Source organism: Rhinopithecus roxellana, chromosome 5 (assembly GCF_007565055.1).
Source record: "Rhinopithecus roxellana isolate Shanxi Qingling chromosome 5, ASM756505v1, whole genome shotgun sequence".
Lineage (NCBI taxonomy): Eukaryota > Metazoa > Chordata > Mammalia > Primates > Cercopithecidae > Rhinopithecus > Rhinopithecus roxellana.
The window spans coordinates 107,268,055-107,294,879 of NC_044553.1; the positions used below are offsets into that span (position 1 = coordinate 107,268,055).

General features: G+C 43.3%; 1 protein-coding gene across 6 annotated transcripts in view; it reads left to right on the forward strand.

Annotated features, from left to right (window-relative positions):
- Positions 1-436: 436 nt before the first annotated feature.
- SH3GL3 (SH3 domain containing GRB2 like 3, endophilin A3) overlaps positions 437-26,825 on the forward strand; it is a 199,379-nt gene continuing 172,990 nt past the window's right edge. For all 6 annotated transcript variants that reach the window (XR_004057324.1, XM_030930693.1, XM_030930696.1 and 3 more), the window contains exon 1: positions 437-787. Coding sequence is in view for 1 of the 6 variants with exons in the window: in XM_030930693.1 (XP_030786553.1) it covers positions 743-787 (45 nt within the window). In the remaining 5 variants the exon portion in view is untranslated. The remainder of the gene's footprint in view (positions 788-26,825) is intronic.

Sequence of the window (26,825 nt, forward strand, 5' to 3'; positions counted from 1 at the left end):
CAAGTGGGCTAGCACCGTATTTATTAGAAAATTACTCCGTAACTCTAGGGCTCCCAGAAGACCAAAATCATCTGAGCAGATTGCACCCAGAGCACCGCGCGGAGAGAGAAGAAAGCCCACCACCCACAGACCGCTTCCTCCTACCACAGGTCCCCCATCCAGTTGCATTTCTCCCTCCCTAGGCGCATTTCGGAGCCTTCCTTTCTTAAACATACACCTAGCGAAAATGCGCCGGAGGGAGGCGATGTTGCCTGTGAGCCAAAGCCAGTTTCGCACCAAGACCCAGAAGCAGAGAGAACTGATCTCTCTCCCGGTACCCATGACAATCTCAGAGCTAGACCTATACCGTCCCGCGCCCAGCAAGAAGCACTGTGCGGCTGTGCTCCCCCGATCCCCAGGACATCCCCACGCCCAGCTTCCCAAGCCGGTCTTCTGCGCTGCTCCAGTCGCCCAGGTCTCCACGCAACAATGAAGCGTGGGCGGCCCCAACGGCTTCATTTGCATATCGCCGCGGCTTGGCCAATGGGCTGTGCAGGGGCTTTGGAACGCAGTGTTGCCATCGGCGTGCGCGCGTGTGTGCGAGTGTGACAGCGGCTGTGGCTGTGGCCGTGGCCGTGGGAGGCGGGCTCGGCGGAGCCCAGCCGCGCGGGGACCGGCCCGGGCTCCCGCTCCCCGAGCGTGTCGCGGCCGCGTGGCCCGGCCGAGCCTTAAGACCACCCCGCCCCGGCCGGTCGCAGTCGCGATGTCGGTGGCCGGGCTGAAGAAGCAGTTCCACAAAGCCAGCCAGGTAGGGAGGCGCAGAGGAGGGAAGGAGAGAGGGGGACGCGGAGGCTGCGGCCCCCCGAGGCTCCCGGGCCTTTGGGACTCCTGTTCCCTGAAGGGCCTCTCTCGAGGCTCAATTTCTTCCCGCCTAGGAGGGCGCGAGGGTGGGGTGAGGGGCCGCCTGTTTCTCCTCGGCGTCTTGGCGCCTTCTCCTTCCCATTCCCTGGCCCCCGGCTCTGCCCTGGGCCGTTGTAAATCGGAGAGATTCTGCGGCGCGGAGGGCAGAGGTGGCGGCCGTGGGGACTCGGGCGGCGGAGACGGAGTGGGCGTGGGGAGGCCCCCTACCCCGCGCAAGGGGAGGACGACCACAGAGAGTACGATGCCTACAGGGCCTCCCCCTAGTCTCCAGCCGTTTGGTTGGGAGCGCCTCGTGGGGGGCCCATCCGCCACCGGCCACCGGCGTCTTCAGAGATGCTGTGTATTTGGCGCTTGGCTGGGTGGCCCTGAGCTCCCCGCGCGCGCCTCGAAATGGTCCCGGCTGGACTGTGCCCGGCTCCCTGGCTGGGGCTCTCCACCGCGGTCCTTCCCCTCCCCACCGTCTTCCCGGTGTGGGCCTGCGGCTGGGCATTAGGCTTCTGCTCTCAAAGAGCTGACAGCCTGCAGGGGAGACACGGAGACAGACACGTAAACAAACAGCGCTAGACACACCTCCACGCACAGAGTATGGCAAATAACACAGTGGGGGCGTCAGGGAGAGCTTCCCGGAGGAGGAGACATGTCATTTGAGAATTAAGTATGAGGAGGAATTATGGTTGAGGGTGTGGGAGGATAGGAGGAAAGCCGTTCTGAGCGGAGGAAACAGGAAAACAGGCGGGGAGACATGAAATTGATGTGTGTGTGTGTGTGTGTGTGTGTGTGTGTGTGTGTGTGTGTGTTGATGACAAGCAAATTTGTTTTTCAACGTCAACATTGCAGGCTCTTCCAGCTATGGCAGAGCTCATGTTGTAAAACCTGTTCCCCACCAGCACCGCTGGGTCTGTTGCTTCTCACCACCTCTCTTCCCAACCCCAGCCCCCATTTTGCTAGAGCCAGGGTAGACAGATTTCATTCAACTTCCACATTTGTGGTGAGGTCTCATCCTGCTTCTCCCACAAATTGGCCTATAGAAAGCAACTGGAATTAGAAGGTTCTCTTCCTCTAGCCCCAATTCCAGGTTGAAGGGCACTGCTGCCCCCTCACTCCCACTCTTTCCATATGGAAACTGGGTGATGCTGTTTATGGCTGTGGGCACTGGGTGGACAGTGCTGCTATTCACGGTGTAAAGGGGCCCTGGAGGAGAGGCTATTCATGCGAAGGTGGAGATGATGGATTCACCGCTGAACCCGGGGACTCTGAGGGGTCTTTGGGACATTCAGATGTCACTGGCCTGGGTTGGGGTGCATATCCTGACCTGGAGCTCAGGGGGTGAGGCTGGTACTGGAGCTACAAATTTTTGGTGATTTCCAGCCTAAACGGAGATTTAAAAATGTATGTGTAGAGAAAAGTGAGAAAAGGCACAGTGAGTTAAAGACAGACTCTAGAGAGCACCCACATTTAGGGACAATGTTTAGCCCAATACTTGATGAGCAGTGACGACTCAATAAATATTTATTGAATAGATGAAATTTTGGGGTGGCACAATACAGGAAAGAAAAAACTGGTAGGTTACAGGAGAGAGAAAAACATCATGGAAGGGGGGCATTTAAAGGCAGGAGCAATCAACAAGTGCTTCTGTGAGCTAGGTGCTCTCAGCTGGTACAGCCCAGGAGGCCGAGTGCCGCTGTGGGCAGAGCAGTGCCAGAGTAATCGCTGGCTGTGCTTGTTACACTGGCTTCCTTAGCATTGGCAGGAAATGAGCCTCCTCTTTCGAAAACTTTTCCTTTATTGGTTATGGACTTCATAGGAGCAAATCTGAAAGATAAGCAAATCTCAGAGATAATGTAAGCCCTTGGGTGATTTAAGTTGGTTTCTGACCAGTAACCAGAATGAATGATTGAAATCCTTGGAAGTTATTGGCATTGGAGAAATATTTTGCTAGTCATGGGTAGTTTGGTTTAACTATCTGTAATCAGTCCATTAAAAATGAAATGAGCAGAAGGTCTAATTTAGTCTTTTTTTAAAATTTTTTGCAAGAGCTGAAATAATTTATGTCTTTACCTGAAAGAAGAGACATCACAGATTCTCTCTGGGCTTCCTAGCCATGTTTTGTGGTTAAAAGTACTCAGTAGATATGTTTTAATACGTTCTAGAAGTCTTTCTAAGAAATCTTGCAATGCAACAATTTGGTGGAGAAATCAGATCAGTTTAATATAATATGAGGGAGCGCAGTAATAAAAAATGCCAGATGTTTTTCTCAGACAACATTTTAACAGCAGGTTTTAATTCATACAGAATTTTCCCCGGGCAGGGGAAGGGAGCCCCAGATGATGTCAATGGCTAAAATAATTTCCAGGGATCTAGGTCTGGCTCAGCCACTGACCAGCTCTGTAACCTTGGGAACATAACTTAACCCATGTGGACCTTGGTTTCTATCTGTATGATGACTCAGGGAATTTTGAAGCTGTGTTTCTGTTATAAAATTGATTGTGGCAATGGTTTCACAACTCTGTGAATATGCTAAAAACCATTGGATTTTACACTTTAAGAGAATTGTATGGTATGTGAAATATATCTCAATAAAGTGATACGCGTATGTCTCTGTGTCTCTGGGTATGTATGTATGTAGACATCTCAGTGCTGAAATTCTTAAGTAATTTACTTTAAGCATTTCAGAGTAAGACAAAGATGATAAAGTGGACCTTTTACAGATAAGGGATCCAGGACCATGGCAAACTGAGATTAGTTTTCTGAAAGATAGGCAAGGTAAAATTAACTATAACCTGGTTAACTGTTCCTTTTTTCCTGATACCTTCCCTATCTCTGGGAAAAAACCCCTGCTTTACAGAGAATGAACAACCATAAACCCTGGGGATTATGCATCATTTTGGCAGCACACGGAGACCAACAGGAAAGAGGAAGAAATATGCTATGAGAAGAATATAAGTTGAGTTAACAAAAAAATTTAATTCTAAGTTTCAACATTTGAGACTAGAACCCAAATTTTTCAAGTGCATAAATATTTTTTCTCTTGACAAGATTTTTTTTTGACAGAGCTGTTTACTCTTCTGAGATGTAGCTTGAGCTGTTATAAATAAATACAAATAGCATAGCTATGGCATTGTGATTTCTTGTTAGACGTGGTGCCTCACCAATAAAAATATAGCTTACAATAATTACGTTTGTGTTACCACTCACTGATTTGTATTTGTATGCTTATTTCATAGTAATTTTTCTTGACAGCATTTATTGTTGAAGAAGGAAGTTCAGGGCGCACCTGTGTGTGCTCTGACCTGGAAAGTACCAATAGCCATATTCTTTCCATTTCTGGACCTTCTTGTCTTCCAGGTTCTTGTTCCGCATCCCATAAAAGTCCAGGGACCAGTTTCATCTCTTCTCCTCCTCTCCTTCTCTCCCAAGACTAACCATCTACTGATGACACTTGTGGGCTCCATGCTAAATTTATTTCTTTATGCCTTTTAACTTCCGTCATGTGACTCAGCAACACATGCCAGAGGTTAAAGGACAGTGCTTGTAGGGCAGAAAGAAGGGGAGCCTCGAACACAGTGCTTTTTTACAGCTTTTCCCCCTTTCTCTTTTAATGCATTAGCCAGAAAAATGATAAGGGGTCATGAGGGGCCTGGACATATTCCCTGTAATCACTGACTGTACAGGCTGGCCATTTAGGGGTAAATGCTTCAGAGAAGAATATTCTTTGTAAATCATGAGATTCCCTAGGGAGGCAATGAATGTCTCTTGTTTCACTATCTCATTAGAGAGAAAGATAAAAATGCACTTTGCAAAATCCATCATGATTTATTTCTTTCTCTTAGACGCATCAGAAAATATATTAAAGCTAAAACATTCTTGCACCTTTTCACATAGATTGCTTGATAAATTATTTGATAGATCTGTTTTTTTCTTTAGAGTCAGGGTGTGAAGATAGCTGTTTAAAATGAATTGATTTTGATTTTTTAAAACATCTTAAAGATATAATACAATCTAAATATTTCTTACCACTGGGGACTTTTTGTTCTATAAAGTAAATGTAACTCACGGTATCACTTAGAATTTGATTAAAAAATGCATTTGAAAGCAGGAATTTTTTTTTCCTATTGCTTTAGTTTAATTTTTCAGCTTTATTAACAAATTGAATGTAAATTAATTTCCCAAAGTTAAGTGTGTGTGGGGGTATCTCATGTGTATTTGGGGAAGCTATTATTGGCATACTTTACCCAGAAAATAAAACTGTCAGGAAACAACTGACACAGTGTTCGGCTAAATGGTGAACATATCCTGGAGAATCTTTACCAGCAAAATGTGGATAGTTAGATTTTGCTTTTAAATAGAAACCTGGAAAAGTGTTGAGCTGGGGGGAGAGTCTGAGAGAAGTACTATTGACGAGATCAGGGAGGCATTGTTTCCAATTCTAACTATTCCATTTCTTTGAAATGCCTTCCTCATGGGAATTCCTGCCCAATTTTCAGGGTCATCCCACTGTTTTTACCACACACAGCACCAGCAGCTAGTGACCTTCCTGAGCCAGGTGTCGCCCCTTCTGACTTCCAAATCCAGTGGCTAATGGAGTCTTTTCCCTGTCCCTGGCTACATCTTCCTCAAACAATATTGCTACTAAGTACTTTGCCTGTTCAAATCATCCGTCAGTGGTAGAGGCTGCTGCTATTTCAGGCTGGATGACTGAGTCCTCCCTAGTGAATCTGATATCCGAGTCACATCTCATCCTTGTCCACCTTTCTTCCCTGTGGGCTACAAAATCAAAACTCTGGAGGGTCTTGTGAGCTCATATGTAGTGCTTCAGTGCTTCTCCAGTGCAACAGTGCAAGACACACCTGGCTAGTCACACCACTGTGCTTCCAATCCCATCTCCTCTCATTTTCTCAGGGACTTTGCTCTTGTTGCGTCTCTTCTCTGCACTATTGTTTCTTCTCTCCTGGATAAATTTCACTGTAGGACAAAGAAGGGTGTATTCTCCAGAGGGATAGTACTAATAGGTTAGATGTATGTATGAAAGGGAGTTTATTCAGGAGTATTGACTCACACAATCACAAGGTGAAGTCCCACGATAGGCCATCTGCAAGCTGAGGAGCAAGGAAGCCAGTCTGAGTCCCCAAACCTCAAAAGTAGGGAAGCCAACAGTGCAGCCTTCAGTCTGGGCCCAAGGCCCGAGAGCCCCTGGCAAACCACTGGTTTAAGCAAGTCCAAGAGTCCAAAAGCTTAAGAACTTGGAGTCCAATGTTCGAGGGCAGGAAGCATCCAGCATGGGAGAAAGATGAAGGCCAGAAGACTCAGCCGGTCTAGTCCTTCCATGTTCTTCTGCCTGCTTTATTCTAGCTACTCTATCAGCTGATTAGATGGTGTCCACCCAGATTGAGGGTGGGTCTGCCTCTCCCAGTCCACTGGCTCAAAAGTTAATCTCCTTTAGCAACACCCTTACAGACACACCCAGAAACAATACTTTGTATTCTTCAATCCAATCAAGTTGACACTCAACATTAGCCATCACACTAAGGTTTAAGAAAATGATGGCAGGTCAAACAAGTCATGGAGGATTTATAAAAGGTGGGTCTTGTAAAGGGAGTTTTGTGTATAATCGGGTTGGCTGGGATTGGAAGGGAATTTAAGAATTTAGCCTTGGTATCAGGGATAGACTGATGCAGGACCAGAGCAACAAGATTTTCTCAGAATGTTGATCTACTCCTAGTAAAAACTTGCAAGAGGATTTGATTTTAATTCTGAAATTGATTTCTTTGTATTTTCAACCGTCTTCTGAACTACAGCTTTTTTCATGTTTTACGGTTTCTGCCTAATTTCAAATTGAAAGTGCTGCCTTCTTCATTTAAAATGATAATTTCATTTCTTGAGATAGAGTTTTGCTCTTAAAGCTTTCCAGAGTCACATCTCAAGAGTTCAGCTTTTTGCCATGTCTCACGACATACAATTTGCAGGTCATGCATCATTGCCTTCTGGTCTTCTTCCTTCTCTCCTTGAAAAGGTACACCTTCTTGTTTAACTGGAGTGGTGACTCTCTCACTCTCAACTTTTTCATCAGTTCCTGTGGCTGTTTCCCCTCCACCCCACCCAGTTCTCACTCTGTTATTGTGGCCTCCCCTCCCCTCTCCTCCCATCCCCTCCCTTCCCTTCCCTCCTTTCTCTTTCTCTTTTCCGTCCCTTCCTTCCTTCCTTCCTACCTTCCTTCTTTCCTTCCTTGACTGGGTCTTGCTGTGTCGCCCAGGCTGGAGTGCAGTCGTGTGTTCATAGCTCACTGCAGCCTTGACCTCCTGGGCTCAAACGATCCTCTCACTTTAGTGTCCTAAGTAACTGGGACTAAAGATGGATGCCACCACGCCTGGCTTTGGCTTTTCTTGATGTGTCTAAATTGTTCCATGTAACCAGGCAATTTCATGTGCCTTTAATTTTTCTAAAAGCCATGCATCCCACTGCTCAAGGTACTGGTTTCCTTGTTTACATTATTCTTCTATAATATGATATATACTCATAACCTTGGACACATACTTTTCCAGTATCTAATTGAATTCAAATACCGTTTCATCAGGTTTGACTTCTAGTTTATCTAAATGGGATTCCCAAAGGAAGAAGTACTCATATCGCAGGAGGTTTTTCTTTGCCTTTTCAGGAAATGACCTGGGAAACAGAGCTTTCATGTTTCATTAAGAGTTTACTGTGCTTTGTGCTGTCTTTATTAGTTTTTTGATTATTTAGAAAAACTGCATCATCTTTAATAAGTGATGTTCATCTTTAAAAAACTGTGTGTGGATGTGTTGATATGAATATTCTAAAAACGATGTAAACTGTATGAGAGTCTGATGGTCTTGGTATGATGCTGTGAATCATAATTCTGGTTGTTATCTTAAAATATTGTACCCAATAGAAGTAACTAAATTTCCTGGTTAATTGTTTGTTACAATGAATTGTCATCGAATTTTTAACCATGGCTATTCTAAATTTTTGTCATCCACAGTTTTGATTTTTCTCATAGAGTCATCTGCAGTCAGATTCATGGAAAAGACTAAGAAGTAGCCTTGAATACATGTTACTAATAACTTAAAAATCAATGGATTAAGTACCAGTTTCCAAAACTCTAATTAAAATAGCTGACATATTCATGAAACTGCTAACCGAGATCAAACGGAGCAACAATGAATTACATGGGACTAAACTGATAATGGATTATGATTTTTATGACTTTCATTTAAAATATTGCTAATTCTTTAATATTTTATTTTCTGGATTTAAGGAAATTTTTCTCTTAAGGTACCTATAGCAATTTGGTTATGTTTACTCTTGTAAATAATATTAAAATGTTTGCTTTTTCTCCGTATCTTATCTCTCTAAAATTTAAAAAAAACTATTCATGAGTATTTTTTATTTTATGACAATGTATTTACATAATTTGGATAAAAATCTCTTTTTTAAATAACAAGATACAATTTAAAATGTTAATTGTATTAGCAAGGTTTGACTTAGACATCATATTTAAAAATTCTTGTAGGTACTTCAGATAAAATCTGAAGCCCATCTTGATTTGGCCTTCTTGCTTCAGAAGTTAAAAAAAAGTTCAATCTGAGATTCAATCACTGTTCTCACTGTACTTACGTAAATACTCAGAACAAATCTGATAAAGCTAATTTATTTTACATACAAATTGGTCTTGCTCTGAGTACTTTGGTAAAATTAGGATGACAATGATATACCTTTTATTAGATGTAGTCTTGTGAATTGTTTTCAGGTTTTATTATATACTTGTAGAAGGGACTGGATCTTAAATTCTTCTAGGTTCCTCTAATCCAATTTTCTCCTATAGAGTTTTTAAATAGAATTACTAACAATGGAAACCGTTCTTTTCTAAAGTGCTGTAAGCTAAAACTAAACAACTTAATATAAATTACAAGGGACAAGCCTTGTGCCTGATATGTGGGCCACACAGAAAGTTCACCAAACTGCCTGATGCCATAGCCAGGGGCATTTAGACTGCAAAATTGCTGACTTCATGCTGTGGACAGTGTTTCCCAAAGCCGTTGGAATAAGACATCATAATGAGATTCTTACCCCTTGTAATGCCTCCCTTTTTGACTTGACAGGATAATGCCATAATTAAAATTTCACAATCAGTAACAATTACGGGTAACTTAACAAAACCTGATCTAAGAAATCCTTTAGTCCACCTACTGAGTAGCTTTGGCAATATCCCTAACAACTTTTTGTTCATATTGTACTAGTGGTCCCTTTTACAGAGTTAGCGCTGTCTGCTTTAATTTAACCCAGTCATAGAATACTACTCAATGGCTATGGCAAGTCTTACCCAGTTTCTCCATGGTCTTTTGATTTGTTTGATTGATTGCCCTTAGGCTTGGCAGAACCATTGCATAAACTAGATTTGTCATACTCCTGTTGTTTTTACTTTGTATTTTCCTTTTAAAAATATGTACCTAATGTCTGTCAAATTTCTGCAGAAATGCAGCTTCTAATAGAGTGATGTTTGTCCAGTGTCTTAAAATGATAGCCGACATCTGTGGAACAGACAAAATCAAACTTGATGACATCCAGACAGACAAAGCATGAGAGCTTCTCCTTATGGCCTTCTTGTTGCTCAAATGTGGCTAAAACGGCTTGATACTGACTTCCAGCTGATAATCACCTGCCCCTGATGTTGTATAAGAATATCTATCCAGGACAGGTCCATCCCAGCACCCAGGGGCATTCAAAACCTGACTACAGGCTGATCGATCTTTCTCCGAAGAAAGATCTTCATTAAAGGGGGAAGTGTGAAAGTTGCAGATATGAGGAAAAAATCTGTTCTGTCAGACTCAGACAAATTTGAGACAGGGAAGCATTAAGGAGAAGGGCTCATGCTTGCATATCCGAGATAAGGCTATGTCAAGGACTTTCTAAAATAACTCCACAAGAAATTCCTTCACATCTTTCACATATCTCATTCTTTTCATGACTGAACGTTCTGCACATATGCTTACATTTCTATGACCAGGTTTATCATTAGACATTCTTTAGAACTGTAGCAATTCAGATAAGATGCTCTTGAAAGAACCCTTGCCTAGTAATGGCATCTCCACCAATGAACTGATGCCGACTCTGGCTTTGAGCTTCTGGAAAAAATGAACTCTTTCCAAGTAGCTTATATGAGCTTATCCTTTTTGTCAATAAAAGCTTCCCCTTACCATCTCCTCTTTGGGTGTATCTGTGGCTTTACTATAGCTGTGCTATGGTAAGATTACATTATAGTAAGGTTATATTATAGTCTGGGCAGATTATAATATAGTGTAATTTGTGCCCAGATTATAGTTCTTTTTACTTACTGCTGGAAAAACACATTAAATTGGGAGATAATTTTCTCTGATGTCTTTTTTAGCTTGATGCCATCAGCATGCAGACGTCCTCTCTAGTATCTCCTGTCTTGAAAAAGGAAAGGAGGAAACCCTCCCTTGATCTTAGGTCTCTCTTCACCCCTGTCCTATTTAAATATGTGAGAAGGTTATTTGCTGTCCCATGTCTGCTTTCTTTCTTTCTTTCTTTTTTTTTGAGACAGAGTCTCATTCTATTGCTTAGGCTGGAGTGCAGTGGCACGATCTCAGCTCACTGCAACCTCTGCCTCCGGGTTCAAGCGATCCTCCAGCCTCAGCCTCCCTAGTACCTGAGACTACAGGCATGCGCCACCGGCTAATATTTGTATTTTTAGTAGAGACAGGGTTTCACCATGTTGGCCAGGCTGGTCTCAAACTCCTGACCTCAGGTGATCCGCCCACCTCGGCCTCCCAAAGTGCTGGGATTACAGGTGTGAGCCACCGCGCCAGGCCATCTGCTTTCTTATCTATTGTCTTCTCAACCTATTCAAATTGGTTTTCTTGTGCTCTGAGACCATGCTTGCCTAGGTCTTGAGTGACCTCCACATTGTCAAATCTCATGGTCACTTCTCCATCTGAGCTCTCAACAGCATTTGACCCAGTGGACTATTCTCTGCTTACAACTCCTTCTATACTTGCTCAGATTTCCTCTGGACTCAGTGACTGTTCCTTCAGGTGTCTTTTAATGGGTCCTTCTCATGCGCTTGACTCTAAATCCTGGAATACCCCAGGCCCTGTCTTGGGCACTTTCTCTTTTCTAACTTTGCATGCTCCCAAGGTAGCTTCCTCAACTGCACAGATTGACACACAATCTATACATTGATTTCCTCTAAATTATATTTCTAGCCCAGATGCTTTTCCTGGATACAGACTCATAAATCTAAGTACCTGCATCACCTCTCTCCTTGGATATTTAAAGAATCTCAAATTTAAGATGTTCAAATATGAACTCTTAATTATCTCTACCCCAAACTGTTTTCCTTCTTGTGATCTCTGAAGTAAAACAAAACAAACCAAAGTAAAACAAAAACCAGGACTCATCCTTGACATTTCTTTCCCTTATTCCCAATTAATCAGCAAGCCTTTCCTCTTGGTTCTACTTTCAAAATACAACCATTTGCTTTTCTCCATCTCTGCTATTATCATCCTGGTCCTATCCATCGTTTCTTGCCCCCATGATTGTAGTAGCCTCCTAACCAATTTCCAGACCAGTTACAATTCATTTGCCCACAATGACCAGGATACTTTTTTAAAAAATGTATCTCAGGCCAGGTGCAGTGGCCCATACCTGTAATCCTTCAGAACTTTAGGAGGCCAAACATGTCTACATATGTAGCAAACCTGCATGTTGTGCACATGTACCCTAGAACTTAAAGTATAAAAATAAAAAATAAAAAAAAAAAACAGCTCATGTGAGGAAAAAAAAAAAAAGAACTTTAGGAGGCCAAAGCGGGGCAATGCGAATCACCTGAGGTCAGGAGCTGGAGACCAGCCTGGCCAGCATGGCAAAATCCCGTCTCTACTAAACATACAAAAATTAACCGGGCATCGTGGTGTGTGCCTGTAATTCCAGCGACTCCGGAGGCTGAGGTAGGAGAATCGCTTGAACCCAGGAGGCAGAGGTTGCAGTGAGCCAAGATTGCGCCACTGCACTCCAGCTTGGGTGACAGAGCAAGACTCTTGTCTCAAAAATAAATAAATAAATAAAAAATAAAAACATGTATCTCAGACCGTGTCATTCTTCTGCTTGTATGTCTTCAGTGGCTTCCAACTGAATTTAAAATAAAACCTAAGCTTCCTCTTTGGGCCTGTGAAACCTCACTTGACTTGGCCTCTCCCATTCCTCTCCTGATGATGTTTAGCCTCTTTTTTCTCCCGCGGTATTCTAAGTAAGGTCATTCTATCTTGGGGCCTTTGTGGTAGCTATTCCCTTAGCCTAGCATGCCTTTCCCCTTGATTCTTGCAAAGTAGTTCCTTCTTGTTATTCACATCATAGCACAGATCAAGGTCTGCTCTAAAGAGAGGTCTTTCCTGGCTATTCAATTCAAATAGACATTTACCCTTTCTTGTCTGTTACCCAGTTGGGTGGATTTTTTTTTTCCTATCACAAATATTTTACTATTTTCAATATTTTGATAATTGTTTTTCAATATAATTGGGTTCCTTTATTCTATGTGTTTTTAATTAAACATTTTATTTTGAGGTAATTGCAGATTCACATGCAATTATAAGAAATAATACCAATCTCGGCCAGGTGCGGTGGCTCAAGCCTGTAATCGCAGCACTTTGGGAGGCCGAGACGGGCGGATCACGAGGTCAGGAGATCGAGACCATCCTGGCTAACACGGTGAAATCCTGTCTCTACTAAAAAATACAAAAAACTAGCCGGGCGAGGTGGCGGGCGCCTGTAGTCCCAGCTACTGGAGAGTCTGAGGCAGGAGAATGGCGTAAACCCGGGAGGCGGAGCTTGCAGTGAGCTGAGATCTGGCCACTGCACTCCAGCCTGGGCGACAGAGCGAGACTCCCGTCTCAAAAAAAAAAAAAAAAAAGAAATAATACCAATCTCTTGTATCCTTTATTCAGTTTCCCCCAGTGGTAACACTGTGAAAAACTATTGTACATATCACAACCAGGATGTTTTTATTGATACAGTCAGGTTATAGAACAGGTCCACTACCATAAAGATCCCTTGTTTCACCCTTTATAGACATACCCACTTCCCTCCTGCCTGGCAACTACTATTTTTTTCTTCATTTCTATAATTTTGTCATTACAGGAATATTATATAGATGGAATCATACAGTCTGTCACCTTTTGTGAATGGCTTTAAAAAAGTGTCAGTGTAATATTATATTCACTCAGGTTGTTGTGTATATCAATAGTTTGTTCCTTTTTATTGCTGAGTAGTACTCCATGGTATGGATGTATCACAGTTTGTTTAACCATTAACCTGTGGAAGGACTTCAGGATTGCTTCCAATTTGGGGTTATTATGAATAAAGCTGCTGTAAATATTTATGCACAGATTTTCCTGTGAATGTAAGTGTGTGTTTCTCTGGTGTAAATGTCCAGGAGTGCAATTGTTAGATTTTATATATATATATATACACACACACACACACATGGGGAAAGGCATGCTAGGCTGAGGGAACAGCAACCACAAAGGCCCCAAGATGGAAACACCCACCCAACTGGATATACACACACACACACACATATATGTTAGATATATATATCTATATATAATCTAACATTGCACTCCTGGACATTTATCCCAGAGGAAAGGAACTACTTTGCAAGTATCAAGGGGAAATGCATGCTAGGCTGAATCTGTTTAGGTTTTTAAGAAACTATCAACCTGTTTTCCAGAGTGGCTGTACCATATTACATTCCCACGAGTTATGTGTGACAGTTTCAATTTCTCCACATCCTCTCCATTATTTATTGTCATTCTTTTTAATTTTAGCCTTTCTGGTAGATGTGTAGTGATATGTCATTGTGGTTTTAATTTGCATTTCCTTAACTGCTTGTGATGTTGAATAGCTTTGCATATGCTTATTGGCTTTGTGTATCTCCTCTTATGGAAAATGTCTATTCATGTCTTTAGCCTGCTTTCTAATTGGGTTTTTAAAAAACTGTTGAGTTGTAAATTCTTTATATATTATAGATATTAGTCCTCTGTTGGATATGTGTTTGCAAATGTTTTCTACCAGTTTGAGGCTTGTCTTTTCATCCTCTTGAATCAGATCTTTTTTTTTTTTTTTTTTGAGATGGAGTTGCCCAGGCTGGAGTGCAGTGGACTGATCTCAGCTCACTGCAAGCTCCGCCCCCCGGGTTTCATTCTCCTGCCTCAGCCTCCTGAGTAGCTGGGACTACAGGCGCCCACCACCTCGCGCGGCTAGTTTTTATTTTTGTATTTTTTGGTAGAGACGGGGTTTCACCGTGTTAGCCAGGATGGTCTCGATCTCCTGACCTCGTGATCCGCCCGTCTCGGGCTCCCAAAGTGCTGCGATTACAGGCTTGAGCCACCGCGCCCGGCCTTGAATCAGATCTTTTACAGAGCAAAAGTTTTACATTTTGATGAAGTCCAATTTAAGAATTTCTCCGTATATGGCTTATACTTTTGGAGTCTAAGAACCCTTGCTTAGTCAGAGATCATGAAGATTTTCTCCTATGTCTATTTCTGAAAGTTATATAGTTTTATGTTTTACATTTTAGTCTGTAATCCATTCTGAATTAACTTTTTAAAATAAAGTGTAAGACTTAGGTTTTTTTCTTTGCCTGTGGATGTCTATTTACTCCAGTACCATGTGTTGCAAAGGCTATCCCTCCTCCATTGAATTGCTTTAGCATCTTTGTCAAAATCAACTGGGCATATTTGTGTGGATCTATTCATGCCTTCCCTATTCTGTTCCATTGACCTATATATCTGTCCCTTGGCCAATATTATCCAGTCTTGGTGACTGTAGCTATATTCTAAGTCTTGTATCGGTAGACTGACTTGTCCCACATTATTCTTTTCCAGAATTGTTTTAGCTATTCTAGTTATTTGGTCTTTTTGTGTAAATTTTAGAATAATCTTGTCTATATGAAAAAATCTTGCTGGAGTTTTGATAGATGGGAATTGCATTAAACCCGTATATCCATTTGGAAAGTATTGATGAGTATTGATGTGTTGCCTGTTGTAAGTCTTCTAATCAATGGATATGGTGTATCTCTGTGTGTATTTTGCTCTTTGATTTCTCTCATCAGCATTTTGTAGTTGTCAGCACATAGATCGTGTGCATGTTTTATTAAATTTGTAGCTAAGTATTCATGCCTTTTTTATTTAGTGATTGTAAAAGGTATTGTATTTTCTTTTTTCTTTTTTTTTGAGATGGAGTCTCGCTTTGTCGCCCAGGCTGGAGTGCAGTGGCGCGATCTCGGCTCACTGCAAGATCCGCAACCCGGGTTCACGCCATTCTCCTGCCTCAGCCTCCTGAGTAGCTGGGACTACAGGCACCGTCACCACGCCCGGCTAATTTTTTAAAATATTTTTAGTAGAGACAGAGTTTCACCGTGTTAGCCAGGATGGTCTCCATCTCCTGACCTCGGGATCTGCCCGCCTCAGCCTCCCAAAGTGCTGGGATTACAGGCGTGAGCCACCGTGCCCGGCCAGGTATTGTATTTTCAATTTAGGTGTCCATCCATTATTGCTAGTGTATGAAGATATAATTGTTTTTGTATGTTTATCTTGTGTCCTGTGACCTTGCTGTATGTATTTATTAGTTCTAGGATTTTTTGTTTTTGTTTTTTAGATTCCTTGGGATTTTCTATGTAAACAATTATGTCATCTGTGAGTAGGGACAGTTTTATTTCTTCGTTTCCAATCTGTAGGCTTCATTTTCTTGCCTTATTGCACTGTCTAGAACTTCCAGCATTATTTGGATAAGAGTAGTGAGAGTTGACATCCTTGCTTTGTTCCCCATCTTAGGAGGAAATTATTCAGTCTTTCACTATTAAGTGTGGTGTTCACTGTAGGATTTTTGTAGATGCTCTTAATCACGGTGAGGAAATTTCCCTCTATTTCTACTTTTCTGAAGTTTTATCATGAATGAGTATTGAGTTTTGTCAAATGTGCATCAATTGATATAATTGTGTAATTTTTCTTCTTTAGCCTGTTAATGTGGCAGATTGCATTAATTGATTTTCAAAAATCAAACCAGCGAAACCCACTTGGTCGTGATGTCTACTTTTTTAAAGATACTGATCAATTCTGTTTGCTAATGTTTTGTTGTATTTTTTTGGTGTCTATATCCATGAGAGATATTGGTCTTTAGTAGTTTTTTTTTTTTTTTTTGTAATTTGTCTAGTTTTAGTACCTTAATAAAATTAACTGGGAAGTGTTCTTTCCTATTCTGTTTTCTGAAGGAGATTGTGTAGTATTGGTATTAATTCTCTAGACAATTCAGAGAATTTTCCAGTGAAACCGTCTAGGCCTGGTGATTTCTCATTTGGGAAATTTCAAATTACACATTTAATGTTCTTAATAGTGATATAGTGTTATTCAAATTATCTATTTTTTATTGAGTGAGTTTTATCAGTTTGTGTTTTTCAAGGAATTGGTTCATTTGAATTAAGTGATCAGATTTAGGCATGAGAGTTATTTATAGTATTCCCTTATTATTGTTTTGTTGTCTGCAGGGCTATAGTAATATCTCATCTTTCATTCCTGATATTGGTAATTTTTGGCTTTTTCTTTTTCAGTCCTGGTAAAGATTTGTCAGTTTTATTGATCTTTTCAAATGACTAGCCCTTTGTTTTATTTTCTCCATTGTTTTGCTCTTTTCAGCTTCATTGATTTCTGCCCTTATCCTTATTATTTTCTTCCTTCTGCTTCCTTAGTTTATCTGCATATTTTCCTTCCACACCAGGTTCTTGAGGGAAATGAGATTATTGATTTGAGACCTTTTCTGTCTTCTAATGTACAAAGTTAGTGCTTCCTTCAGTTGTGCCTCATTAATTATGATACGTTGTATTTTAATTTTCATTCAATTGAATGTCTTTTTGACTTCCCTTCAGACTTTTTCTTTGATTCATGGATTATTTAGAAGATTTTTTTTAGTTTCCAAGTGTTTGGGATTTTTCTTATTATCGATTTCTACTTTGAGTTCATTGTCATTATGTATGTAACACATTCTGTGTGATTTCAGTTCTTTTAAATTTTTTGAGGTTTATTTTATGGCTCAGAATATGGTCTATCTTGGTATATGTTCTATGGGTATATTAAAACAATGTGTATCTCTTGTTGTTTAGTGGAGTGTTCCAAATAAATCATCTAAATATTGATTAGCTCTTGTTGGTTGATAGTGTTACTGAGTTCTTCTATATCCTTACTGATTTTCTGTCTAATTCCATTAATTGTTGAGATAAGTCTCCAACTATATTATGGATTTGTACTCTTTCCTCTTTCATTGCTACCAGTTTTGCTTTACGTAATTTGCAGCTCTGCTGTTTGATGCCTACACATTTAGGATTGCTATGTCTACTTGGTGCACTCACTCTTTTATTGTCATATAATGTTCCTCTCTGTCTCTGATAATTTTCTTTCCTCTGAAGTCTACTTTATCTGACATTAATATAGCTAATCCTACTTTCTTTTTCTTTTCTCCTGTTGTCTTTGGATTAATGCTTGCATAATATATACATTTTTTGACTTTCAACCTGCCTATGTTGCTATATTTGAAGTTTTTTGTTTGCATTTTTGAGACGGAGTCTCACTCTGTCACCCAGGCTGGAGTGCAGTGCCGTGATCTCAGCTCACTGCAACCTCTGCCTCCTGGGTTCAAGTGATTCTTCTGCCTCAGCCTCCCAAGTAGCTGGGATTACAGGCATGTGCCACCACGTCTGGCTAATTTTTGTATTTTTGGTAGAGATAGGATTTTGTCACGTTGGCCTTCGACTACTGACCTCAAGTTATCTGCCCACTTTGGCCTCTCTAAGTGCAGGGATTACAGGCATGAGCCACTGAGCCCAGCCTGAAGTTTGTTTTTTATAGACAGTATATAGTTAGGTTATGCTTTGTAATCTACTCTGCCTGTCTTCCTTTTAACTGGTATATGTAGACCACTTACATTTAATGTAATTACTTATATATTAGCACTAAAGGCTGCCATTTTATTTTGGCGGTATTCATTTGTTTGTTACTCTGTTTTTAATTTCTTTTCTTTCCTGTATTCCTGTGTGTTAGGTGAAATTTTTTAGTATTCCATTTTGGTTTATATAGTGTTTTTGAGTACACCTCTTTCTACTGCATTTATCATGACTGACAATGAACTTATTATACACTGTATATATACTGTGTGTATATATACATACAGTAGACTTATCAAAGTCTACTGATGTCATCATTTTATCAGTTCAAGTGAAGTGCAGAAAACTAAACTCCCTTTGTCTTCCATTCGCCTTCCTTATTTATAATATAATTTCATTAACTATTTCTTCTATATACATTTAGAAACACATTAGACAGTATTATAATTGGGCTATAACCATCAAATATAATTTAGAATACTTATGGAAAGGAGTCTGTTATGTTTACCCATACTTTTGCTTATCACGTACTTTTTTCTTTCCTGATGTTCCAAGATTCTGTTTTTTATTGTTTCTTTTAGTTTAGAGAACCTTCTCTAGCCCTTCTTTTAGGGTAGGTCTGCTGGTAACAAATTCTCTTAGTAGGTCTGCTGGTAACAAATTCTCTTAGTTTTCCTTCATCTGAGAATATCTTGATTTCTCCTTCATTTCTGAGGATATTTACTTTGGATATAAGATTCTGGGTTGATGGTTCTTTTCTTTTTTCTTTTTTTTTTTTTTTGAGATGGAGTCTCGCTCTGTCGCCCAGGCTGGAGTGTAGTGGCCGGATCTCAGCTCACTGCAAGCTCCGCCTCCCGGGTTTACGCCATTCTCCTGCCTCAGCCTCCCGAGTAAGCTGGGACTACAGGCGCCCGCCACCTCGCCTGGCTAGTTTTTTGTATTTTTTAGTAGAGATGGGGTTTCACCATGTTAGCCAGGATGGTCTCGATCTCCTGACCTCGTGATCCTCCTGTCTCGGCCTCCCAAAGTGCTGGGATTACAGGCTTGAGCCACCACGCCCGGCCGATGGTTCTTTTCTTTACGCAACTGAAAAATATTCTGCCACTTTCTCCTGGCTTTTGTAAGGTTAAATTAAATAAGCAGGAGGTTATTGTCTTAATTTAATTTAATGTAACTTAATTTAGGAGAGCTAAGTAATTAAACATGAGGCCAAAGTACATAAGAAAGCGGCAGCCCTTTATTGCAAATATGCACACACTCTCGGGCGAGGTTCTCCTGTCCACGAATGCGGGCTGAAGAAGTCACACTGGCTCCTGCCAGCAGTTGGACTTTTATGCATTGGTACTGGAAGGGGGAGGGCAGTGGGCGGGATAAGGGCGTGATAGGGGCGTCTCCATAGGCGTGGCTGGGTAAGTTTCAATCTCTTCGGATTGACGTCACCTGGCACATGCTCGGTTGATCTGCATCTTCCCGGGCGCGGGCTGCATTTTCCCGCGTGCGGGAAAGTTGGTGAGGAAGAACCCGGAAGCAACATGGATTGTGCCTTCTTGTTCACCTTCCTCCATCTTGTCCTTTCCCCCTCACCCAAACAGTCCAACCTCTTATTGATTATAAGAATTTGGGACGCCATTGTCTGTCTGGCTGCTTCCTGCTGTTAGGGGGCGTAGTTAGGGTCTGAGGTTGGCAGTTGGGTGTAGGGATGAAGGAGCATTTGGTTGAAGGTGACTCAGGTGATCTCTTGGACCCTGGCTCAGAGAAATTTTATTAGAATGGGAGCAAGACATAACATAAGGCAAGGCAGAGGATTAGTATGGGAATTAGGAATGGAAGTAGCTGCTGTACTTCCGGCAGCAGCCATACCGGTGGTCCGGGGGTTAAGGGGGCATTAAGTTGTTGAAGCTCCTTTTTGATTTTGTTTAAAGTTTGGACGTGTGTGTCAACCAGGCCTGATTTGTTTATATAATAGCAACACTTCTCCTAGGAAGAGGCATGTTCCTCCTTTTTTGGCAGTAAGAAGATCTAATGCTCGCCTATTTTGTGCTGCTACCTGGGCCACTGAGGTAATCTGACGCTTTAAAGAGGCCAGACTTTCAGCTGAAGCCTCTATGGCTTCCTGGACCTGAGTGGAGAGAGCCCGTGTGGACTGAATTGAGTGGGCGAGTGCCTCTGTCCCAAGTCCTGAGGCTATTAGTGACGATGCTAGGGAAACCCCGATGACTAAGGGAAGAAAAACGGCCCACTTTTGGATTTTATTGCTGGGAGTGGTAAGCTGGGAAGCTAGTTCGGACAATTCCCCTTCGCTATATAGGGTTAAGCTAGACACCGGGACGCAAAGGGATTGGGTGATGGAGGTGGGGTTAAGAATTTTAGATAAAGTTTGGTTACACCAGAAGTAGCCGCCAACGGGGGCCGTCTGGGTTCCGTTGGGAGCTTGGGTGTGATTACACCATGAGGAGTTGGGAGTAGAGTAGCAACAAAGAAGGGTTTGACTCTGTGGATTACGGTATAGTGGGACTTGAGGCAAGGATGTTGCTTGAGAGGAGCTGGTAGAGTTGGTGGTGATATTGAAAGCGGCTGGTAGAGGGACTGCCACTAAGGGAGCTTTTCCGAGTGCAGCACAAAGGAAGCATTGGGAGAGGTTTCTTACTCCGGCAGCCTGGGTTAAGTCAAGTCCCTGGTGAATAAGTGTTAGCCATGAGAATGGGTCCTCATTGTTAGGGGGTCTTGGGGGGCTTAACAGCTTCTGTATTTTTTTGTTCATGAGATTTTACGGCTGAGGTTAAATTTTGTAGGGTCTGTACACCCTTAGGGAGTTGTACTTGCTGAACGTATATTCTCTTTACCTGGATGGTTGCGGTGGGATATGAGGAAGAAGTTGATGCATATAGTCCACCTTTTACTCCCTGGGCCCACCGAGGGTCCCAGGGATCATTAATAATAAGACTATATGTTCCTGGCGAAGGGCTTTGAAACATATTCTCATGTTGGGATTGTGCATTGAAGTCATACAAAGGATGGATTTTGCAGTAATTGTATGGACACCCTAGGTTGGTTTTTGCCAGTAGTTCTTACAATTATATTCTGTTTGGTCATATAAGAAACATATGGCCAGGAGGCCTCCAGTGATGGAACTTAGGGAAAAGTTTAGGGAGAGGGCAGATTGACAGCCCTGGGGGGGACATTCTGCAGTGCCCTGCATGACTGAGTGTACCTGGTTGTCTGTAGACCAGGTTTCAGTTATAGAAAATTTCGATACAAAGTTAGGATTAGTAGGAGTAACTAGGGGGATTAGAGTGAACCATAATAATGGTGGCAAAAGTGTAGAGAGTAAGGTCAACATTGCTGAAATCACAAAGGGCACCCTGCCAAGCTAGGTCTTCTATGAGAGTAAAAAGTCAGGAGACCCGCTGGTTGGGGGATGGGTCAGGGAGGAGGGTATCTATGGGGTTTGTGAGGGAAAAGTCAGTTAAGATGAAGAATAGTGAGGAAACAGGAAAATTTGAGGAGGGTGTTGATCCTTGAGTAGAACCTGGTCACCTGGAGAAAGGAAAGGGGAACAGATATTTTGAGTTAGGTTAAGATGTCTCATCCCAAGAGGGGGTGGGACAAGAGGGCATGATGAGGAAAGAGTGGGCAAAGCATGCATAGTCCAGGCAGTAATTTAACACTGGGGTCTGGCGAGGGTTAGACGGTTTACCGTCTACCTCAACTACTGAGATAGTGGATGGCTGGCTAGGACCTCCATAGGTTGGCAAAACAGAATAGGTAGCCTCCGTATTGATGAGAAAAGAAATTGGCTTACCCGCTACCTGTAGAGTTACCCTAGGCTAGGTGAGGGTGGCCGGGGTCTCCGAGTGTGGGCACTGTCAGTCGTCCTCCAGGTTTAGGAGCTAGAAGGAGCCTTCCGACCCTCGAGGAGAGGCACCACGTTGAGGCGCAATGCCTGCCCTGCTGGCGGGGCAATCAGACTTCCAGTGTCCTTCCTGTTGGCAGGTTGGGCATGGCGTGGTAGGCAGGCGAGGATTTGGACACTGTTTTGCCTAATGCCTGGTTGTGCCACACTTAAAGCATGGATGAGATGGAGTGGCCGGCTTGGCCTGGGGATACTGGTTTGCCTAGTGTCCTGGGTCTCCGCATTTATAGCAGGAGCCCTTAGGAGACTTGCCCTGTGTCTTCCCTGCCGGCAGAGTGGGCAACGCTGGTTGGAGGGCAGCCACTAAAGCTTGCGCCTGAAGCGCAGCCCTTCTTTTCTCCTCGTCTAGCTCTGCGGCCGCAGCTGCTTCTTCTCTGGAGTTAAAAACTTTGAAGGCTAATTTTTACTAGGTCCTGTATGGGAGTCTGAGGCCCATCTTCAACCTTTTTTTTAGCTTTTTTTGAATATCTGAGGCTGACTGGGAAATAAAATAGGAGGCTAGGACAGCTGCCCCGGCTGGGGAAGTGGGGTCTAGCCAGGGTAAATTGGGCCAGTGCCTCTGTAAGGCGATTTAGGAAGGAAGCCAGGTTCTCATCTGGGTGTTGGATAATTTCCCTTAATTTATCAAAATTTACCACTTTGTTAGAGGCTGCCTGCATACCGGCCAAGAGACATTGAATCATAACGTCCCTCCTACGGCGGCCGGGCTGCTGTGGTTGGTAGTCCCAGTCTGGTTCTATGGACGGGACAGCCATCTCTCCTAACGGGACGGTGGCGTTGGTTAAATGCCATTGATCTGCATTTTGCCTGGCGGCTGCGAGAATGCGCTCTCTTTCCTCTTGGTTAAGGGAGGAGGACAAAATGACCTGTAAGTCATGCTAGGTTAGATTATATGCCTGACAAAGGTACCTAAATTTTTTGGAATATTGCGTGGGGTTGGCTGAGAAATCGCCAAGTCGTTGTTCAATTTTGGAGAGATCAGCCAAGGAAAAAGGGACATGGACTCTCACTAGCCCTTCGGCTCTGGCGACCTCTCGGTGGGGGGGGCCAGTAGATTGGTAGGGGAGGCAGGGTTAGGTTGGTTAGTGGAAGGCTGATTTGTAAGGTTTGGTATAGTAGTCTTTGAATGGGTATGGGCTGCAATGGGAGAGGTGAGAGGAGTGGCTGCTGAGGGAGGAGTGTCGAGAGGGGCGGTGGGAAATGCATAGGGAGGGGTAAGAGGAGTGGCTGAGGGAGGGGCGTCGGGAGGTCCATAGGGAGAGGGGGTATTGGAAGGTCGGGTGGGAGGTCGCCTGCCGTTGGCCCCATCTGAAATGGAGGTGGAGTCCTCCTCAGTTGCTGAGGTGGGGGCCGAGGGCCGGGTTTTTGCTAACAAGACCTGGGCCATTGCACATTGGGCGCACAGGTCCGGGCGAGAGCGCAAGTCCTAAAAGCCTTGGACATAATTGATTTCTGACCACTTTACTAGCCTTTGGCAGAAATTAGGCAAATCAAGTAAAATATTATAGTCAAGGGTTCCTTCTGGTGGCCACTGAGACTGATTATCTAACTTTTATTGTGGCCATGCCACCGTGGAGAGGAAAATCAGTCGCTTTCGTTTAAGATCTTGTTCTAATTGTAAAGTTTTGAGATTGGCCAGGAGACACCCTAAAGGGGTGTCTCTTGGTATTTTGGATTGGGGATTTTCCATTGCCTTCCTCTTGCGGTAGGTGGCAGCTGAGCTCTATTTGGCTCCAAAGCGTCCTTTGGAGCCACCAGAGACCGGGAGGCTCATGGAGCCGGAATGGAGAATACCTCCAGGCGGACGTCTCCGTCCTGGATAGGTCTCCCATGGATTGGAATGGAGGGTCCTTTGGGTAGATGTCTCCGCCTTTGGGAACCTCTTTGTGGGTCACCTGGTGACCAAAGAAAAAGCCTTGGGCCTGCGCAGGACTTCTGGCCAAGGAGTATGAGAGGGAGGCAAGAGGTACTCACCCCTAGGAGACTTGGAGGTGTGGAAAGCAATGTCTAGGTCCTGGTCCATCTGCAGCGTGGAAGGAGGAGGCTCCTCGGACCTTGGGTGGCCCTGAGGAGGGGTCTCCTGCCGGGTTTCAGCACCACCTGTCTTAATTTAATTTAAGGAACTTAATTTAGGAGAGCTAAGTAATTAAACATGAGGCCAAAGTACATAAGAAAGCGGCAGCCCTTTATTGCACATATGCACACACTCTCGGGCGAGGTTCTCTGGTCCTCAGGTATGGGGCCAGGGAAGTCGCGCCAGCGCTCTCGGGTGAGGTTCTCCGGTCCACGAATGCGGGGGCGAAGAAGTCACGCCGGCTCCTCCTGGCAGTGGACTTTTATGCATTGGTACTGGAAGGGGGAGGGCAGTGGGCGGGATAAGGGCGTGATAGGGGTGTCTCCATAGGCGTGGCCGGGTAAGTTTCGATCTCTTCGGATTGACATCACCTGGCACATGCTCAGTTGATCTGCATCTTCCCGGGCGTGGGCTGCATTTTCCCACGCACCGGAAAGTTGGTGAGGAAGAACCCGGAAGCAACATGGATTGTGCCTTCTTGTTCACCTTCTTGCATCTTGTCCTTTCTCCCTCACCCAAACAGTTATTACCTTAAGGCTGTTTTCATTCTTTGAGTTTCTACTTGATGAACCACAACCAAACAGTATGTAAACAAATTAAAAGCTAACTTAGAACTATAACAAACAGCCAAGTTTCAGCCAATCACAGGCAGCTAGCTGATTAGACTATACTCAAATAAGGCAAATAACTCATCACACCCGGGTCAAATAAAGCAGATGCCTAGCTGTAGCCAATCCAGTGGTTTCATGACTTTGTTTCTGTGTCTGGCCTATAAAACTCACTAGTCATACTACTGGACAGAGGTCTCTGAACCTATTCTGGTTCTGAGTGCTGCCTGATTCATGAATTGCCCTTTGCTCAAATAAACTCAATTAAATTTGTCTACAGTGTTTCATTTAACAGTGATTTCTGATGAGAAGTCTGCTATAATTCAAATTGTTTTTCTCTGTAGGTTAGGTGTCATTTCTCTCACTGGTTTCAAGGTATTTTTTCTTTGTCTTTAGATTTTAGAAGTTTGACTATGATGATGTATCTTGGTGTGGATTTCTTTTCTCTTTTCTTTTCTTTTTTTTTTTTTTTAGGGGTGACAGAGTCTCGCTCTTGTCACTCAGGCTGGAGTGCAGTGGTGTGATCTTGGCTCACTGCAACCTTCGCCTCTCAGGTTCAAGCAATTCTCCTGCCTCAGCCTCCTGAGTAGCTGGGATTACAGATGCGTGCCACCACACCTGGCTAATTTTTGTACTTTTAGTAGAGACGGGGTTTCACCATGTTGGCCGGGCTCATCTTGAACTCCTGACCTCGGGTGATCTGCCAGACTCGGCCTCCGAAAGTGCTGGTATTACAGGCGTGAGCCACTGTGCTCTGCTGGATTTCTTTTGCTTTATCCTGTTTGGGATTTCTGTAGCTTCTTGAATCTGTAGGCTGTCTTTTGCCAAATTTGGAAAGTTTTCAACCAAATGTAAGTGCTTTACCAGTCCTGCCTTTTTTTCCCTTCTCTTTTTGGAATGCTAATGACATGAATGTTAGGTCTTTTGTTGTGGTGCCTCATGTCCCTGCAGCTCTATTATTTTTCTTATTTTTTCCCCACAGTTTATTTCTCTCTGTTGTTCAGATTGGGTAATTTTTATTGTTCTATCTTCCAGTTCACTTTTTTTTTTTTCTGTTTCTGCATTCTGTGGGTGAGATATAAGCTAATTTTTTATTTCAGTTATTATATTTTCCAGTTCTAAAATTTCCATTTAGCTCTTCGTCATATGTTCCATTTCTGTGCTAGGACTTTCTATTTTTCACAGCTTCTGGCATCTTCACAGTGGCTTGTTGGCCTCTTTAGAAACTTTGTCAGATCATTTTAATGGTTTTGTGATCTTGGTGTTGGCATCTAGTGATTGTCTTTTCTCATTCAACTAGAAATCTTTCTAGGTCTTGGCATGATTTTTTTTTTTAATTAACATCTGGGCATTTGGGGCTATGATATTATGAGACTCTGAATCTTAATTAAATTGTCTGATTTTGCTTGTTTTCTTTGGCATTGCTCTGGTAGGGGACATGAGGGGCACTGCCTTGTTACTTCCAGGTGGCGGAAGTCACCTCTCAGACTCCACTGACACTCAAGGTGAGGTCTCATTATTGCTGAGGGGGAGTGAGAGTTCTGGCCATTAGGTCTCCAGTGATAACAAGGCACTCCTACCCCTCTCTGGTTGGGAGGGGTAGGAGTGCCTTGTTACTGCTCTGCATTTGGCCTCAACTGACACCATGGGAGGGGCAGCCTCATTACCACCAGGTAGTGCTGACTCTCCACTAGGCATCCTCTGACATCACCCCAGTGGGGAGGAGGAAGGGCACCTTATTACTGCTGACTGAGCCGAAAGTTCAGGCTCCCCACATGCTCTCCACTACCACCAAAGGTGCGGGGGTCCGGGGGTGGGTGGTGTTACTGCCTTATGGGTCTACTTAGCCTTCTCTGACACTGCCCCAGGGGTGAGGAGGGGAGGGGGCTGTTGGTTACCTCATTTCAGCCTGGCAAGGGTAGGAGTCTCGGCTCCCATTCATCCTTTGCTGGTGTGGATTGGGGTATGGCCACATTTTGGTTTCTTTGTGGTGTGTGGCTGGAGTAGAGCAGTCACTGTCTAAATGTTTTCTTTATTCTTAGGCTGCCCCTTGCTTGGTCCCTTGGCTAGAGACAGCAGATCTTTGTTGGGGCTTTTTTTTTTTTTTTGAAACGGAGTCTCGCTCTATCGCCCAGGCTGGAGTGCAGTGGCGTCATCTCAGCTCACTGCAAGCTCCGCCTCCCGGGTTCATGCCATTCTCCTGCCTCAGCTTCCTGAGTTCCTGGGACTACAGGCGCCCACCATCACACCTGGCTAATTTTTTGTATTTTTAGTAGAGACGGGGTTTCACCGTGGTAGCCAGGATGGTCTCAATCTCCTGACCTCGTGATCTGCCCGTCTTGGCCTCCCAAAGTGCTGGCATTA